General features: G+C 45.9%; 4 protein-coding genes across 4 annotated transcripts; 2 read left to right on the top strand and 2 right to left on the bottom strand.

Moving 5' to 3' along the window:
- Window positions 1-64: 64 nt before the first annotated feature.
- Window positions 65-4515, top strand: PCOAH_00030860 (Structural maintenance of chromosomes protein; the record flags this gene model as incomplete). The annotated part of the gene is given in 2 exon segments (XM_020059886.1): window positions 65-3625; window positions 3640-4515. The coding sequence occupies 2 exon segments, from the start codon at window positions 65-67 to the stop codon at window positions 4513-4515; spliced, it is 4437 nt and encodes a 1478-aa protein (XP_019915524.1).
- Window positions 4516-4925: 410 nt separating this feature from the next.
- PCOAH_00030850 (Phosphatase 1 regulatory subunit) lies at window positions 4926-6427 on the top strand (the record flags this gene model as incomplete). Its single annotated transcript, XM_020059885.1, has 5 exons — window positions 4926-5001; window positions 5109-5280; window positions 5384-5546; window positions 5643-6114; window positions 6231-6427. 5 exons carry the CDS (start codon window positions 4926-4928, stop codon window positions 6425-6427), a joined length of 1080 nt encoding a protein of 359 aa, XP_019915237.1.
- Window positions 6428-6689: 262 nt separating this feature from the next.
- PCOAH_00030840 (Uncharacterized protein) lies at window positions 6690-7433 on the bottom strand (the record flags this gene model as incomplete). Its single annotated transcript, XM_020059884.1, has 2 exons — window positions 6690-7013; window positions 7224-7433. 2 exons carry the CDS (start codon window positions 7431-7433, stop codon window positions 6747-6749), a joined length of 477 nt encoding a protein of 158 aa, XP_019915338.1.
- Window positions 7434-8501: 1068 nt separating this feature from the next.
- PCOAH_00030830 (DNA-directed RNA polymerase subunit) lies at window positions 8502-16455 on the bottom strand (the record flags this gene model as incomplete). Its single annotated transcript, XM_020059883.1, has 3 exons — window positions 8502-8602; window positions 8750-8866; window positions 8991-16455. 3 exons carry the CDS (start codon window positions 16453-16455, stop codon window positions 8502-8504), a joined length of 7683 nt encoding a protein of 2560 aa, XP_019915477.1.
- Between the last annotated feature and the right edge of the window lie 355 nt (window positions 16456-16810).

Raw genomic sequence — 16810 nt, 5'->3', positions numbered from 1 at the left:
GGTGAAAGGACAAGGCGAAGTTCAGACGCCGCTGCTTAAAGACTGCTTCCTGGGAGCTGCCCAAATGAGGGACGTGATCAGCGCCGTGGAGGCGACGGACCTCTTGCCCGAAGACGATGCAGCGAACGTGCAAACGCTAAGCATCATGAACGAGGGGGGAGGAGACCACTCAGAAGCAGATCGCTCAGAGGCATACCACTCCGCCAGCGAAGCGCAGAAGGACATGAACGGAGGAGGATTAAATGAACCCACGCTGAGCATAGAGAACAAGAAAAGCTCGAGGATAATAATTGACAGACTTATATTAGAAAACTTTAAAAGCTACTCCGGTGTGAAGGTGATTGGACCGTTCTACAAGAAGTTCAGTTGCATCGTGGGTCCGAATGGAAGTGGGAAGAGCAACATTATTGACGCCATGTTGTTTGTGTTTGGGCGTCGGGCGAAGAAGATCCGGCAGAACAAGCTGTGCGATCTAATACACAGTTCCAAGTATTCCATGAAGAACGAGTATACGAAGGTATCCATCCAATTCAGGACGATCTCGGAGGGGGACCAACAGGATGAACCCGCCAAGTGGGAGGGACAACGAGATGAAACAGACCTGATGCAGCCCCCCCTTCAGGATTTGCCAGACAGCTTCACAATCAGCAGGGAAGCAACAGCAGACAACCAGTCGAAGTACCGCATAAACGACAAAGTGGTGACACAGAAGGAGGTATTCGACCTGCTGCTCCAAAATGGGATCGACTTACGGAACAACCGTTTCCTGATCCTGCAGGGAGAAGTGGAACAAATCTCACAAATGAGTCCCAAGGGGACAAAAAACGAAGAAGGGCTACTTGAATACTTGGAAGACATCATAGGGACGAACTGCTACATAGAAGACATAAATAAAAGTCTCGATGAGTTGGAAAGAAGCGAAGAAGTATACCACGATAAAGTGAACCGACTGAAGCATGTCTACAACGAGTTGAAGGAACTAGCTGGACCGAAAAAGGAAGCAAAGTACTACGTGCAGCTGCAGAAGTTTACCTACAAGCTTAACATACTAATAGTGAAGAAGGACAAATTTGAGCTAGCCAAAAGGATTCTAATGAAAGAAGAGGAGCTAGCCAAATGTATGGAAGAAAAAGAAGAACATAACCTAGTCTATGCACAGTTACTGAAGGAGAGAAAAGAAATGAACACCGTTTTAAGTTCTCTGGAAAATGAAGAGAGTGAAATAATAAAAAGGAAAAACAAAGTAGACAACGAATTCAAGGTATTGACCACGCAGGATGAAAATGTGAAAAAAGAGTTACTCATCGTTGTAGAGAAAATACAAAACCTCTACGTGAAGAGGGAACAACTCAGGGAGAAGGACATCCCCCAGTATAAGGAAATCATAGAAAAGAAGCAACAAATTTTAAATGTATTGAAAAGGGAGAGCATACCCAAATTGGAAAGGCAACTAGAAAAGTGCGAAGAAGAAATGGAAAAATACAACGAAGAGATTAAGACAGACACAGATAGGATTAATACGATCTATTCAAATGAGGAGAAGAAACTAGCTCCTCTGCAAAACAGCTACGATGATCTAGTGAGAGTTACCTCTGAATATAACAACCGATCCAACCTTATAGAAAAGAAGCAGAAGGAATTCCTAGCCCACCAGGATGAACTTAAGTACTTACAGGGGAAGCTACTTAACGAGTTAAAAGAAATGGATGTGCAGCTAAAACACATGAGTAAGGTCGACTCGGAAAAGAGAAAAATCCTACACGACAAGGAAGAACTACTAACTCAGATAAACAGCCAAACAGAACAAGCAACAAACAACCTCATCAACCTTACCGTGAAGTACGAAACGATGAAGAAGGAACTCAACACGGATAAGAGTCTGAGCAAGTTACACGAACTCATTTACCATTTGAAGAGGACAAAGATTAAGGGGATTCATGGAGTTCTTGGGGATTTAGGATCTATAGATCCAAAATATGAGAAGGCTTTTCTCATCGCAGGGAATAACTGCACCGATTTTGTTGTGGTGGATAAACCACATGACGCCGTTCTGCTCTTCGAACAGATGCGGAAGCATAACCTCGGAAGAGTGAACGTCTTGTCTCTCTCCATTTTGGAAGGCAATTTATTGCCAGTGATGAAAAAGCAGGACGAGAATTATACCCCTCTCCTTCCCAACGTGCATAGACTTATCGACTTCATCCGACTTAAGGAGGACAAGTATAAAGTCTGCTTCTACTACGCTGTGAAGGAAACCCTTGTGGCGAACACGCTGGAGGAGGCACACGTTATTGGATATGCTCACAAAAGGAGAGTTGTAACCGTCGGGGGGGAGCTAATAGAAAATGACGGTCGGATATGCGGTGGAGGGATCCTGGATAAGCAAGGCAAGGGGTCAACCAATGCAGGCAGAGGATCCGTAAGGAGGAGTTCCGTCAACCGAGGGGAAGAAGAAGAAGGACGCCACTCCAGCAGCGCCTTCTTCAGAGGGGAAACTACCCCCCAGTATGACCAAAGCGATGTAGACAAAACTGAAGGGGATATTAAATCGGCCAACAAAAAATTGGAGGAACTGAAACTACGAAAGGGAAACCTCCTCAACGAGATCAAAGAGATAACCGCACTTATAGAGGACAACGAGTGTAAGGTAGAAATTGCGAAGAAGCGAATAGAGAATTGCAAAAAACAACTGAAGGATATCGAGGGGCAGTTGCAAAACTCCGATGTGCCAGAACTGACCCCGGAGGAGAAGAAGGAACTCGAGTCCATTAAAGAAATTATTGAAGAAAAAAACGACGAAAAGAATAAGGTGGAAATTCTACTCAAAGCACAGGAGAGTAAAGTGAAAATGTACTATGAGCAATTGCAGGACGTCGGAGGAGAAAAAAAAAAAACACTAAAAAGTAAGTTATTGCATGCGGAAAGACAGCTAAATATTACGCGGGATGAAATAACCAAGCACAGCAGTGAAGAGGTGAATGCGTTGGCCAACCTACAGAAAGGAGAGAAGGACATACTTAAATTTACCGACGAAATTGAAGAATATGAAAAGAACGAGAAGGAACTAGAGAATGAGCTGAAGGAACTAGAATCTAAGGGATCCGTGGTGTATGAGGAAATAGAAAAGATGGAAAAGGAGCTAGCCAAAGTGCAAGTCCAGATGAAGCAGAACCAAAAGAAGAAGCAACAAATTGATGAAAACATATCGAAGAAGGATCTAGAGAATGTGGATCTAGTGTATAAGGCGGAACATTTACAAAAAGAAATAGAGCAACTTCGACACAGGGGTGTTGCCTACGAAGGGAAAATTGATGAATACACACGGCTGATTGAGCAGGCCGACCGGGTCGTGGTGGAGAACAGACCGTGCCGTGGAAGCAGCGTGGGTAGTGGTGGCAGCGCTGATCAGAGCACTGGTGAGGAGAGCAGCAACGAAGGAAGTGAAGATGCAAGTGACGATCAGGATGATGAAACGGTGGGGGGGAAGAGAAAGCGCAGCTCGGGGGGGAACACGCAGAGCAGCAAGCGGAAGAGGGGGAGCAGTGACGCACAGGGTGAGGGTGACACAAACAGTGAAGGTGACGGTGACGAATGTGGTGAAGGTGATGGTCACGACGCCGAAGAGGTAGGCCCCCCCAGCGGGACGAGGACCAGGAGGAAGAACTCAAAGCCCTGGAGGACATGGCCTGTGACAACGAAGACTGGAGCGATCTCGAAAGCGAATACGACTATGCGAACGTAACAGACGAACAGCTCCAATCCATGAACAGAAAGGAAGTGGAAAACAAACTGGAAAGTAAGTTACTCCTGTTGCAGAAGAAGGCACCCAACCTTAAGGTCTTCCAAGACTACAACGTCAAGCTGTATGACTACATGAAAAGGAGAAAAGACGTTACCAAATCCAGGAAGAAAAAGGACAAGTTAAAAAAACACTACGATAACCTATGCAATAAGAGAAGGAAAGAGTTCCTCCTCGCATTCAACGTCATCTCTGCCAAGCTGAAGGAGATGTACCAAATGATAGCCATAGGTGGGGATGCAGAATTAGAAATAATAGATTCTTCGGAAATTTTCAATGAAGGGATTCTATTCTCCGTTCGACCTCCGAAAAAAAGCTGGAAACATATACAGAACCTATCAGGAGGAGAAAAAACGCTGAGCTCCTTAGCTCTTGTTTTTGCTCTTCACTACTTCAAGCCAAATCCCATCTATTTCATGGATGAGATCGATGCTGCACTGGACTTCAAAAACGTTTCGATCATTTCCCACTATATCAAAACGAAGACTAACGATGCTCAGTTTATCGTCATCTCTTTGCGGAACCAAATGTTCGAGCTCTGCGATAGGATGATTGGTATTTACAAGACCAACGATATAACCAAGTGTATAACCCTTAACCCGGGGAAGTTCCAGGGGGAGCAGCCCGGGGGGGAATCCAGCACAGAGGGGGAGGAGGACCAAGTAGAGGAAAAACTCCACGAGCAGGCCAGTCCGTACGTCGCGGTGCCGATGTGATCAACCACGTGGGTAGCTTCTCACTTCATATCGTCACTGCGCGGGCCGGCTATTACACACACACACATACATACACACAATCGACTAGCCAAAAGGATAAGCGTGGATTTTTTTTTTTTTTTTTTTTTTTTTATTCTAACATGTGTATGCCCCTGACATCATTCCCCAAAAAGTGTTCGCTCCATTTGTCTAACTTCTTCCCCTACGGTAGGAAAAATAAATACGTGTTAATCATTTTTGCAAAGGTAGTGACAGAGAAAAAAAAAGGCGCTTCCTTACTGTGCGTCTGCATGTGCGCGTTTTCTTCATGTGTTACCCTTATTGGGGATGCCCTGCCCGAGGGGGAGAGGATACTTCCTCACCGGTTACAAACACATCCATGAGCAAACGCGCCCCCTTACGCTGACCAGATGGAGGAGGTCGAGGGAGCAACGACTGGGGCACAAAAGCTCATGACCTACGAGGAGGTGAAGAAAATATGCAGAGGTGGGTTCGCTCGGCCAGCTGCAGAGCGTCGCATAACAGCGCAACGAACGTGTAGCGTGCCTTTTCACCGCTTCGCTTCCCCACACAATTGATGTTGTCCCCCCCAGAAAGCAACCTCTACGAAACGGACGAGCTGAACGAAGTTCTCTACCTACACATGAAGGGCTTCCACAACATCGGCGGCCTGGCTTCCTTCACCAACCTCAAGTGCCTCTTCCTTAACAACAACTGCATAAGGGAGATTGGAAATCTGAGCGGACTCACCAATCTGCGGGCCCTGTAAGGAGGGCATCCACACATTTACAAAAAAAAATATATGGCACTCTTCCTATGCAGGTGGTATATCCCACACGATGAGACGTTTTCCCCTTCCCACTTGTAGGTACCTCCAAAACAACGACATCAGCTGCATCGAAAATATAGAATGCACATCCCTGGTGATTCTAAACCTAGCGAACAACAAAATTAGGAGACTTGGGAACCTGGGTCACCTCAAGGGACTCCAAACACTGAATGTGTCTCACAACCTTATTGAACAGATCGAGGTGGGAAAGAAGTGGCTTCCACATGACAGCGTGCCAACGTGCCAACGTGCCAACGTAACGCTGTGACCGTACTTACCAACCCACCCCCCATCGCAGGACATTGAAGAAGTTGCTAAACTCAAGAGTCTATCCCACCTGGACTTATCGGACAACCACTTGAACTTCCACGATGGGATAGACACGGATAGACTGAAGGAGTTTTTGCACGACGTGGAGGGGGACCCATCCGGTGGGCATCACCATTTGGGGGTAGAGGATAAGGAGGAAATATCACTTCACGAGGTTACCACGTTGGGTGGTGTCCCCCCCCTTGGTGGATCCACCTTTTTTGAGGAATTTCTACACCTCCGTGAGGAATCCCCAGAGGATAGGTGCGAAAAGGAACCCCCCAGAAAAGTAAAGTATCACCAAAATGTTGAACCGATGGACCAACTAACACGGAAGAAAATTATATTCCTGTGTGAACTGATTATTGTGTTAAGACAACTGGCGAAGTTAAGAACTCTCCTCGTTAAAAACAACCCCTTCGTCAGCAAAATCAGACACGCCTCTAGGTACCTGGTTGCCAGTAAGTCCCGCATGTGGTCTGCACGTGACAAGTGTGAACAGTCTGTTTCACGCGTATGCATTGCACATGGTACATACACCAGCCTGCTACATGCACATGGATATGCCCCCCTGCAGACATCCCCAACCTGATCTTCCTGGACGACAAGAAAATAAAGAAGGAGGATGTCTGCCTGGCGAGGATCTTCCTTAAAAGGGGACCCGCGCAAGAAATGGAACTCAAAAAAATATTCGAAAAAAGAAAAATGGAAAAGTATAAAAACTTATCAGAGAAGTTTCATGCGTTTCTGATGGCTCAAAGTGGAGGCTCCTGATGGGGTGAGGAAGTGCATTCACCTGTATTTGTGTTTTGTTGCACCTCAAGAGGGACAATTCAACGCCCGTTCATTTATCAATTTTTTTTTTATTTATTTTTTTTGGAGGACGGCATGGAGCACTACGTCCACAATGGAAATACAAAACGAAAACAGTGGAGGAAAGTAAATACAACTTTGTTGTACAGATGGGTTGGGAAAAAAAAAAAAAAAAAAAAAAAAAGCGCAACGCAAAGCGGAACTTCACCGAATTGGCGAGATAACTTAACAAAAGTGGACAATTACCCACCGATCGTTCGTCTTGTGTCTGCCCAAAGTTTCACTTAACCATCCCAGCTCCGATCCCCTTGTCCGTGAAAAGACCCTCCTCTTTCATTTTGTTAATCTTTTCGATATACTCATTTTTTATAGCCACTTCCCGTTCGTCTTCCTCATCCTTTTCCTTTCCGTCGTGCTCTGCTTCTGCGTCCTCTTCATCATCCCCCTGCTGGGAGGACGTCTTCCTGGACTTCTTCTTCTTTTTCCCGTCTGTGCCCTCCGCTTCCTTTATCTTCCTCACTTTTTTTTTCTTCTGCAACGCTAGCACCTGCACAACGGGAAGGGTAAAAACTGTTCAGCAGGAATTGCAAAGGTGGTACATGTGCACACGGTGATGAGTATTCCATACGGCAATATTGCCAACACGGTGTGGGGAAAGGCAAACGGTAAAATGTGAAAACGGTGGGAAATAAAAGAAGGTGGAAGAGCTTTGTATGTCCTGCGCATTTGCGCGATCCTTGGCCACTTCTTCACTCACCTGAGCCAAGAACGATCCGTCGTTTTTGAACTTGTTGTACTTCTTGGGGTCTACATAACCCTGCGTGGGGCTGGTACCCCCTTTATTCAAGTTAGTAGCCAGGGACGACATCGCATCTTCTTCTTTACCGTCGTCCCCTTTCTTTTCTTCCATTGGCTGGTCGCCCAGCGAGTCATCGTCCTTGCTTTTCTCCTCCCCCTTTTTGCCCATCGTTGTGCTGTGGAGATCAACAAGGGTACGCAAATGGGTTGGTGGAAGAACTCCTTAGCGACAGAACGGATTAGCTACTAAACGTCCGATGGGTAGGATAGTAAAAAAAAAAAAAAATATACCTTTTTTTGTATGACTTGTTCAGAATTTTTTTTTTTTTTTTTTTTTTTTTCTTTACAGTTCATTTTATGCCCTCTCGTGGTCGTCCATTAACTCGCCTTGGTGAAAAGGTTTTTCCTTTTTTTTCTCCACAAGGTATACTTACCCGCGTTAGTATCATCCTTTTACGTTCGTATTCCTGACGCGGGAAGTACAGAAGGCACATGTGAACATACGCGCGCTGGCATATAATTGTCCTCTTGCGAGTGGACCCATCCCCCTGTGAGTAAAGGACACCACCCCTTGGAAAAAAAAAACAACCCCACTTGGAACTTAAAATGGGGAGAAAGCACAACTACGAAAAAAGGCCCTCCCTCACACACCCCTTTTTCGTGTGAAATGTGACTGGCAGTAAAATTGCTTTTCGTACCATAACGGAGATATTGCTACGTGACTCGAAAGAAATGACTCAGCAGGGAGAAAACAAATCGGTTGGCTAGCACCGAGCGGGGAAAAACTAAACTGTTAAGCATGCACACCTTCTGTGTGGGAATGTAGGACAGGACCGACCGGTGGAAGTATACCCTCTCCCCTTCACGATGGAGCAGTGTTGCGCTGTGTAGTACCACTGCAAAAAAAATGCACAGCCGAACGAACGAACAACGGAACAACAGGGGGGGGTTCCCTCCAAGGAAGCTACCCCCTCACCAGTTCGAGTGTTACCAATTGGCAGGGGGTGGTAAGTGCACCCTCCACATGTACATAAATATATATGTGTATGTATGTATAATTTTTTTTTTTAAAAAAGTCAAAGTTCTCGCAAAGGGCTCAAAATGGACGAAAAGCGAAATTGCCAACTCGCCATGTTCGCCAGGAAAAAAAAAAAAAAAAAAAGGCCAAATGTTATACGTGCAAAATGTGGCGTACAAATTTTTGTGGTGTGAGCACCCCTGTCAGAGGTTTGCCAACTCATTCGGACCCCTCGATGTGCGTCACGATGTCAGAGACGTTCGTTCCAACCTTGATTGGCTTTCCGAAGAATAAACTGCTGGAGGCGGTCGACAAGTAGTCTGCAAAGGGAAAGGGTGAGGAAGGAGGAGAAAAAAAGACAATGAGCAAATTTTGCACGGGGGTAGGTAGGGGTATGGAGAGAAGAAATATACTTGCACCCGCGGATGGATGCTTATACACACAATCGCATATACTTCCCCACTTACCGACTGAGTTGTGCACGCAGCCCTGCGTGAGGAAGTTGGTGGCACACTCGAAGCTCATCTTGTGGAAGACGTTGCGGAAGGACCCCAGTCCGTGTCTGCTGAACGATTTCAGGTCGCCTAAAGGGGGAAAAAAGGAAAACAGGTAAATGAGCGGAAAATAACTGATCGGTTAGTGGAGGCAAAGTGGCCCTGAAATGATATGCGGGGTTTAGTACCCCCACAAGTGCCATGTTTGCCTTACCCGTGTGGGTCATAAAATCGCTAATGAAGGACAAATGGCGAAAGTCGATCTTTATTCCGTACGCCTCGAAGACCTTCTTCAGCTCCTTCGTGATGCAAAGCCGCCCTGCCTCAATTCCATAGGTCTTCACAATCGTGTAGATGTCGTTGCAGTAAAGCTTCGTCTTATCAATAAACTTATCCTTTATGTTGTAAAGTTGGAAAATATTTTTCCCTTCAATTTGTAGCTCATATTCTGCACCGGTGTGGGTTATATCCTTCCCTTTGAGCACCTTGGGGTTGTTTAGATCCTTCACCTTGAAAAGAATTTCTTTCGCTAGTTCTGTCTGCACGTAACTTAAGAAGTCTATGGCGTGAGGGAAGAAGTTTATGTCCCACCCGATCTCAAACTTTAGAATCCACGTGATTGGGGAGAAGCTGATATTCTTCACGAAGCATAACAAACTGCACTTGAGCTTCTCTATTATATTTTTTACCCATTTTTTTTTTTCACTTTTTATATTCTCTGTGTTGCCATTTTCTCTTTCCACTCTTTCATCGTCCTCTTCATCACTCTCATTTTTTAGCTTCACATTATTTTTATAATCATACGGTAGGTTTGCAAACTCTTTAGCAATTCTCTCTTCCCATTCTTCATCTTCTGGGTTGGCTTCATTTTCATCATCCCAATTGGCTACCACTTCCCCGTCGGAGTTTCCTCCTCCAGGGTGACCATCTGACTGGTTTGCACTCTCCTCCGTGTAGACTTCTTCCCCGAGTCGCTCCGCCGATGTGGACCTTTCCGACAGGGGGGACCCGTTAGTCTTCAGTTTGGGAGGAGCAACTGTCACCCCAACGGATTGTCGCTTTCCCTTCAGCAACGGGTCATTCTTCGTAACGCTAGACACGTCAAACCCTTCCGATAGTTGGGACTCCTGATCGGAGCTTCTTCTCCGCTTGGCTTTTCCCCTGCAACCAGGTGGGTGTTCCCCCTCGTCGTCTTCTTCAAGCTGCTCCTCCTCCTCGGTAGTGGCTTCCTCCCTCTCTGTTACAACTTCTTCCTCCTCCAAGTCCCCCTCACTTCGCTCACTCTCATCGTAGTCTTTCTCCTCCTCAGACTGCGAACCTGCATCTGCATCGCCTTCCTCCTCCGATCCGCCGCTGCTGTTGCTGTTGCTGCGGTTTTTGTCTCCAGCGTGCGAACCATTCTCATCATCCTCCGTGTTGCTTTCCCCACCATCGTCATTACCATTTTCCATACCAACAGTTTTTCCATCCATGTGGTCACTTAACCCGTCTTCCCCTTCGTTACCATAATTTCTAGGAGTGTCTTCCCCGTTGGGATTCTTCCCAAAGGAGCCATCCCCCCCTGCTCCATTGTTATAGGCGTCTTCCTCATCTATGTGATTTTCATCCCGCACGACCGTCTCATCCATGTCGTTTTTGGACCCCCCCACTGCAGAACCCATGAATTTCAACTTTGCGTTTATTTTATCCTCGTCATTTTTGTATTCAAACTTCTGCATGTTAAAGTTGAACTCCTCCTGCATCTTCGCGCAAACGAAATCAAACAACTCATCGTAGTGTTCATGGTTGAAGGCGTGTACGTGCCGCATGTTGTAGGTAAGTAGTCTCTCCTGAATTTTACTAAGCACAGAGTATAGGACACAGTTCACTGCTTTGCTTAAAATGCCCTGCACAGTTAGGTGGGTATTTATTTGGCAAAAATGGTGTAGATTCTCAAATTGGATCACGATCTCGTAGTTCCACTCCTTCTGGATGTCGAAACTTAGTTGTGTGTTCTGTAACGCGTTCATTACTTTTGCCGCTTGCACGTCCCCTTCGCATGCGGTGGAGGAAGAATATTGTTGTCCTTCCATATGTTGGTCTTCCCCTCCATTGGTAACCACCTGTAGACTGTGTATCTGTGCGTTCTTTGCCCCCGCTTCCCGCAGAATCAACTTCCGATCCACCCCTACCCCGTAAATTACGTCACTCAGACAGATGCTCTTATAGCTACTCAGTATTTTCTCTGCAATTTCGTTAATGTAACTTTTCATGGCATTCGCATCGCTGTTGGTAGTGGCCCGTTCGTCCATTTTAATAGGCACATATATCATCGGCTTGGAGGTCAACTTAGATGTCAAAAAAATCTCCTTCAGTCGGGGTATTCCCATGGTAACGTTCTCCGTTCCAGCCAAGTGGAATGTGTTAAGAGTCATTTGCGTGGCCGGTTCTCCAAACGATTGGCCCACCAAAATACCTATTGATTCACCTGGATCACAGAGCGATCTGAAATACATAGACTTCAGGAGGGATGCAGACTGTGCGTCAAAGTTATCTGGAAGGTTGTAACAATCGGCCAGGTTTAGGTCGTTAGCAATGGTGTGATGCAATTTCTCTCTGAACCGCTCAGATGTGGCCCCCATGTAGGAGTAGGGAGAGAACTGCGTCTCCAGAGGGTCATCACCCCAATGATCTGTTTCATCCCTCCCTCTAAATAATCGCTCATTTCTCTCCATCTTCCCTACCGCGTCGTGCAGGAGATACTTGCTAAACGCGACATGGTAATTGCTAATCAGGTCCTTGGGTGCATCTAAGTAACTGATCCTAGACGGGTCGATACCATCCTCTCCATACAAAAACTGAATAATTGCATTATCCTCATTCCTAACGGTGCCGTCATAGTGCAGTATAACCGACTCCATGCATTTAATAAGGCACCTCTGAATGTAGCCTGACTTAGCCGTCTTCACAGCTGTGTCGATAAGTCCCTCCCTACCAGACATGCAGTGAAAAAAATATTCCTGTGGTCTGAGTCCTTCCAAAAAACAGTCTGTAATTAACCCACATGCTCTAGCACCATAATCGTATCGATGAAAGCTCGGCAAAGTTTTTCCTGACCTCATCCTCGGAACTCTCTTCCCATCTAAGAACTGCTGATCTAACATCCCACAGATCATAGCGTAGTTCACTTTACTCCCTTTGGCACCGGTAAAAATCATGTTACTGAACCCGTTGTTTAAAAATTTGTTCATTAAATTTTCCATGGAGATTAGGTTGTTGGTGTTGGAGGAGACTCGACATAGATACGGCTGGAAGAGGGAGTCGATTAATCCGTCGAAGTCCCCTCTCATCTGGAGGAAGTATCTCTGGATGAGGAATTCCAGCTTGTTGAATACATCCTTCATGTTATAGAACTGGAAGATCATGTCTTCTTCCGTTCCTTTTTGGTTCACGTAATCCTCGTAGTAGTGGTCCTTTCCGTTAAAGGACAGATTTCCTATCTCGTCGTTCAGTAGAAAGGATGGGAAGCTCTTTTTCAGGCAGTCCCTAATCATCTGCTCATCGTGGTCGTTCATGCATGGGGGAGGAGCTTCGTAGGGTTCTCTGTTTTCCTGATCTTCTTCACTGTTCCCTTCAAACCCGCACCCGTCCTCCATGTCCTCCAATAGGCGCAAGAACTGGCCTAGCATCTCTTCCGTAGCTGTTGCGTTTCCACTCTGTTCTGGTTCCTCCTTTGCCCTATCCTCACTGACGCTGCTCAGCACGTGGTGCAGGATTTCCTCATTGCTCACCTCGTGAGAGAGGTCGTTCACGCAGCTAGCCAAAGCGGGGAAGTGCTTCATCACCCCTTTACTTTGGAATAGCTCAAACAGGATGTAAACCTTCAGTCTCCTACTACAATTGGCTCTTTTCAAAAAACGAATGACCTTCTCTATTACCTTGGTGGCCTTGTCCCCAACAAAGTTAGGTCTATCCATGAAGCGGGGTTCGCTTAACGAATGGAACAGCTTCCTCACGAGGGTCTTGCGAAGGTTGCAAGGCACTTCTTCCGTTAGGACTTCAGCTTGGCCTGTTCCTTCCTCTTCATCTGCTTCATATGAACGTGTTGTGATCATTCCTTCCAGCATGCGCTGCACGAGGGAGGAGGTCAACAACTTGGGGGTCTCCTCCTCCCCTGGGCGTTCCTCCAACAGGTGTTGTATTTCCTTATTCAGCAACGCACCGAAGTACGCCTCTTCCTTTATGTCCAGCTGTTCTTCCGACGGAGGCAGCTTTTCCTCCTCCTCCTCCTGTTGGCCTGTCTGATTCGAGTGATCATTCCTCTTACTCCTCTTACCAATGGGGTGGGTGTTCTCCCCCTGGCAGTCACCGATGAAGTCACTCCGACGTCTATACAGATCATACAGGTTGTTTACGAACAGGTCGTTGTTCTCTCTGTAGGAACTCAACTTGGCCCTACTGTATCCATTCATCTCATGCACGTCTACATTAAGCGCCTTCCCTATGGCGTGCGTAAATAAGCTCTGGAGGTAAAAGCCAGTGAAGGAGATCCTCTTCCGTATATTACGCTTTTCCTCTTTGGCGTCTTTTTTTAAAATAAAGTCATAAAGGCTCAGACTTGTGCCCCGTAATTGTAAGAAGCTAATGAACAGCCGTCCAAAACAGTCTAGAATAACTGCTGCCGTCTTTGGACCGAACAATTCATAGCATAGATGTACGAAACTGTTGGAGCTTGCCCCGAAATGGAGTTTATCTAACACTCCTTGGAGGAGCTCCGAATTTTTTATAATTACTTCCGACTCGTTTATTGGATCAAAGGACCACAGGGATGGATCTGTCTTGGCTTTCGCGTAGTAGTTGATCCCTTTGTAGTTTTGCATAAATTCGTTATCCCTCCTTTGGTTGTACGTCTCTATGGCAACTTTATCTATTATGGTTTTTAGTATGCTCGTTATTAGTTGCTTTCCTGTCCAGAGTTTACGTGGGAAGAGGATGGTTGGCTCCTCCGTCACGATGGTAAAGTGGGTTCTGTTCAGCACCACAGCGTAGGGGTCCAGATAACTGTGATTTCGTATCTTCCACGTGGTTTGCCTAGGTTGCGTAGATTGCCTCTTCCTTCCAGGGGAGTCATCACCCGAATTGGTGTTTTCACCCCTATTGGTGTTTTTATCCGTGTTGGTGTTTTCCCCCTGCGTGGGACGACCCTTCTCAAAGAAGAAGCAGTCCTTCTTGGAGAGCAAACAGTTTAGGGCACACTGCAGAAGGTTGCAGTACTCATCGTAGTTAAGGAACGTCTCTAGAGAAGTCAAGTGGAGTCCTCCCAGGATGAAGTCCTGTGCTAGTCCTCTCAAAGGAGAACCGTCCTTAAAACTGGTAAAGAGAAAATCACTATTCATTAGGTGTGTTGCCTCCGATCTGGCATGTGGTGTCTGCAACAAGTGGAGGTTCATTTCATCCCCATCGAAGTCTGCATTGTAAGAACTACAGTTTACATAATTCAGACGGAATACTTTCTCCCTTTGGAAAATTTTCATATAATGTGCCATGATTGAAAATTTATGTAAGGTTGGTTGTCTGTTCATAATAACGATGTCTCCATCTCGGGCATGTCTATGCAATACAATCGTTGCGCTTTGCTTTTTTAAGTCCATCTTTTCGAGTTGCTTTACAAAATTTTCCCTCTTTTCATACTCATTGGGGAGTTTGAAAACATTTCCCCTGGCGTCTCTATAACTTAACGCACCAGGGTAGATATCGGGCCCATTCAGAATGAGTCGCTTCACATAATCTAAATTATTCTCAGTAATGCACTCATCCATGGTTAGTTTTTTTGCAAATTCAAGTGGCACCCCAATCTGGTTCGTCTCTATAAACGTATCAGGCGAAATGACCGTACGAGCACAGTTGTTCACTCTCTTCCCCATGATGTTTTTTCGTAAAAGTCCTTCCTTCTTATCTAGTATTTCCCTCAATCCCTGGTTAGACAGTTTTCCAGTTGGCAAATGTGCAGCAAATGCGCCGTCGCAAAAACTGTTCACTGCCACTTGTAAGTTACTAAAAAGGATGTTAATATATGCACTTTTGTTTCTATAAATCAGATCATAACTCTTTAGGAAGTCCACTTTGGTCATCTCAGTATCGTCATCCATTATGTCAGTGTTGAACTTGTACTTCACTCGGATGGAGAATAGAGAGAACATTTCTTTGTATAATTGGAGCTCTCTCTTGTTTTTTTCGAGAAGGTCGTCGAAGTCGATTTCCTTCTTGGCACTAATACATAAGGTAAGTAGCGCGTTGAACTTATTCAACACGGTAATCATTTTCGTCTTTTTGTGTGTTCCTCTCATCTTCACGCGGAATCTGTTTGCACTGATCCCCATGTCGTGCAGGAAGAACACTTTGTGTCCATCCCTCCTTGTGAATGGATACAACAGAGTCATAATTTCTCTGTCGTTTTTTTTGAAAATTTTTTCTAGTAGGTCGATCAGTTGGAAACTGAACAGCCTCACGGTGCTCTTCTCCTTCACGTTCTGCTTCTTGTAGTTGTGCACCATTTCGGGGAAGCTCTCCCTGGGGGGCGTCCCTTCATCAGCAACGACTGAAAAAGCATCACCTGCATCATCCGCATCAACCGTGTAATGAGCGTCATGACCAACGTTGGCAGAGTCATCACCATTTGTAGTGATGCCCTCTCCGTCCTCCTCCCGATCCACCATCTCCTCCAGGTCCTCCTCCCCAACCACGGGGGGGCCTTCCCCCTGCCCCCGTTTCTTCCATTCCTTCATATACTTTTTCAGAAATGAGTTCTGCAGGTATAGTCCCACGAAATTTACTGTGTCCCTCTTCTGGGACATCCTCGTTGATATGTTTCTCCTAAATTTGCAAGAAGGACACCGCTCATTCCTTTTCATTAGTACCTTGAGCGTCTTGATCAGCTGTAAGTACTGCTCGTAGTTGTAGTTCGACTGGAAGGCCAGCTTCGTTGCGTCGAAATTGAACTTTTTAATTTTCTCCTTCATCTTTTTGAAGTTAACTGGGTTATCGTTCTCCTTCTGGTGTGTTCCCTCAGCTTCCTCTGCGCTGTTTGGTGCGTCGTCTAAATGGGTGTGGTTCTTCCCGTCTGTTCCATTGTCATAGTTGTGACCGTCTGTATTATTGGCACAGTTAGTTGTGTCCACCTCCCCCGAGCAGCCGAGCCCCTCCTGTTCGCAAATCCTCCTATACAGCTTTTCAATTTTCCCAATGACGTATTCCTTATCGTAGTTCCTCTTGCAGACGATCCCATTGGAGCTCTCTATCTCGTTCAGAGCCCTCAGCTGGTAAATATGCTTTAACAGAAAAATGGTATCCTCAGAACAACACACATGGTAACAGTTGAAACAAACTAATGCAAGTAAATCACACAAATCTTTGTAAAAAAGGGGGTTAAATAAAGGCAAGGTAAACTCCAAATGCCCTATATGTCCAACACAGTTTTCGTGTTTCTCGAAACAGATGCTACAGATTTGCCTGTAATCTACTGTGCCATACTTGGGGTCGAAATATATTGTGGAGGTAACCCCACTGGAGTGCGTTCTCTCATATTCTAGCAATTCATTCTCGTACTTGCCCATAGAAATTTTCTTTAGCTCTTCGCTGTTCAGCACGTCCAACTCTGCGCTCCTCACCTCCACACTCACCACCTTGTTTATGTCATACATGGTGGGTCTAAACGGAGGGGGGACTCCTCACCATGGAGTGGATTCCTCAGAATGGCGTAGACTCAGTTCAGAGTACGTGTGAAACACAACCCGCGTAGACCGTGCATCCATGTAGGTTCACCTGGGGTGGTGCCTAAATGCGTCTCTGCCCCTTTAACCCTTTTAACGTTTTGTCTCCACTAGGGGGGGAGACTTTCCTCCGTTGGGACTGCCACAGGGGGACGGCCAATCTCAACTGGTAGTAGCAAAAGGGGGAAAAAAATGCAAAATTGATGCAAAAATTATGCAGTGGCCACCGTTTCTCCCTGCACAAGCAGGGTCACCTAGAGAGTGCGTGGTGAACAAAACAACAAAA

Source organism: Plasmodium coatneyi, chromosome 10, assembly GCF_001680005.1.
Source record: "Plasmodium coatneyi strain Hackeri chromosome 10, complete sequence".
NCBI lineage: Eukaryota > Apicomplexa > Aconoidasida > Haemosporida > Plasmodiidae > Plasmodium > Plasmodium coatneyi.
This window is presented reverse-complemented; position numbering and strand designations above follow the sequence as displayed.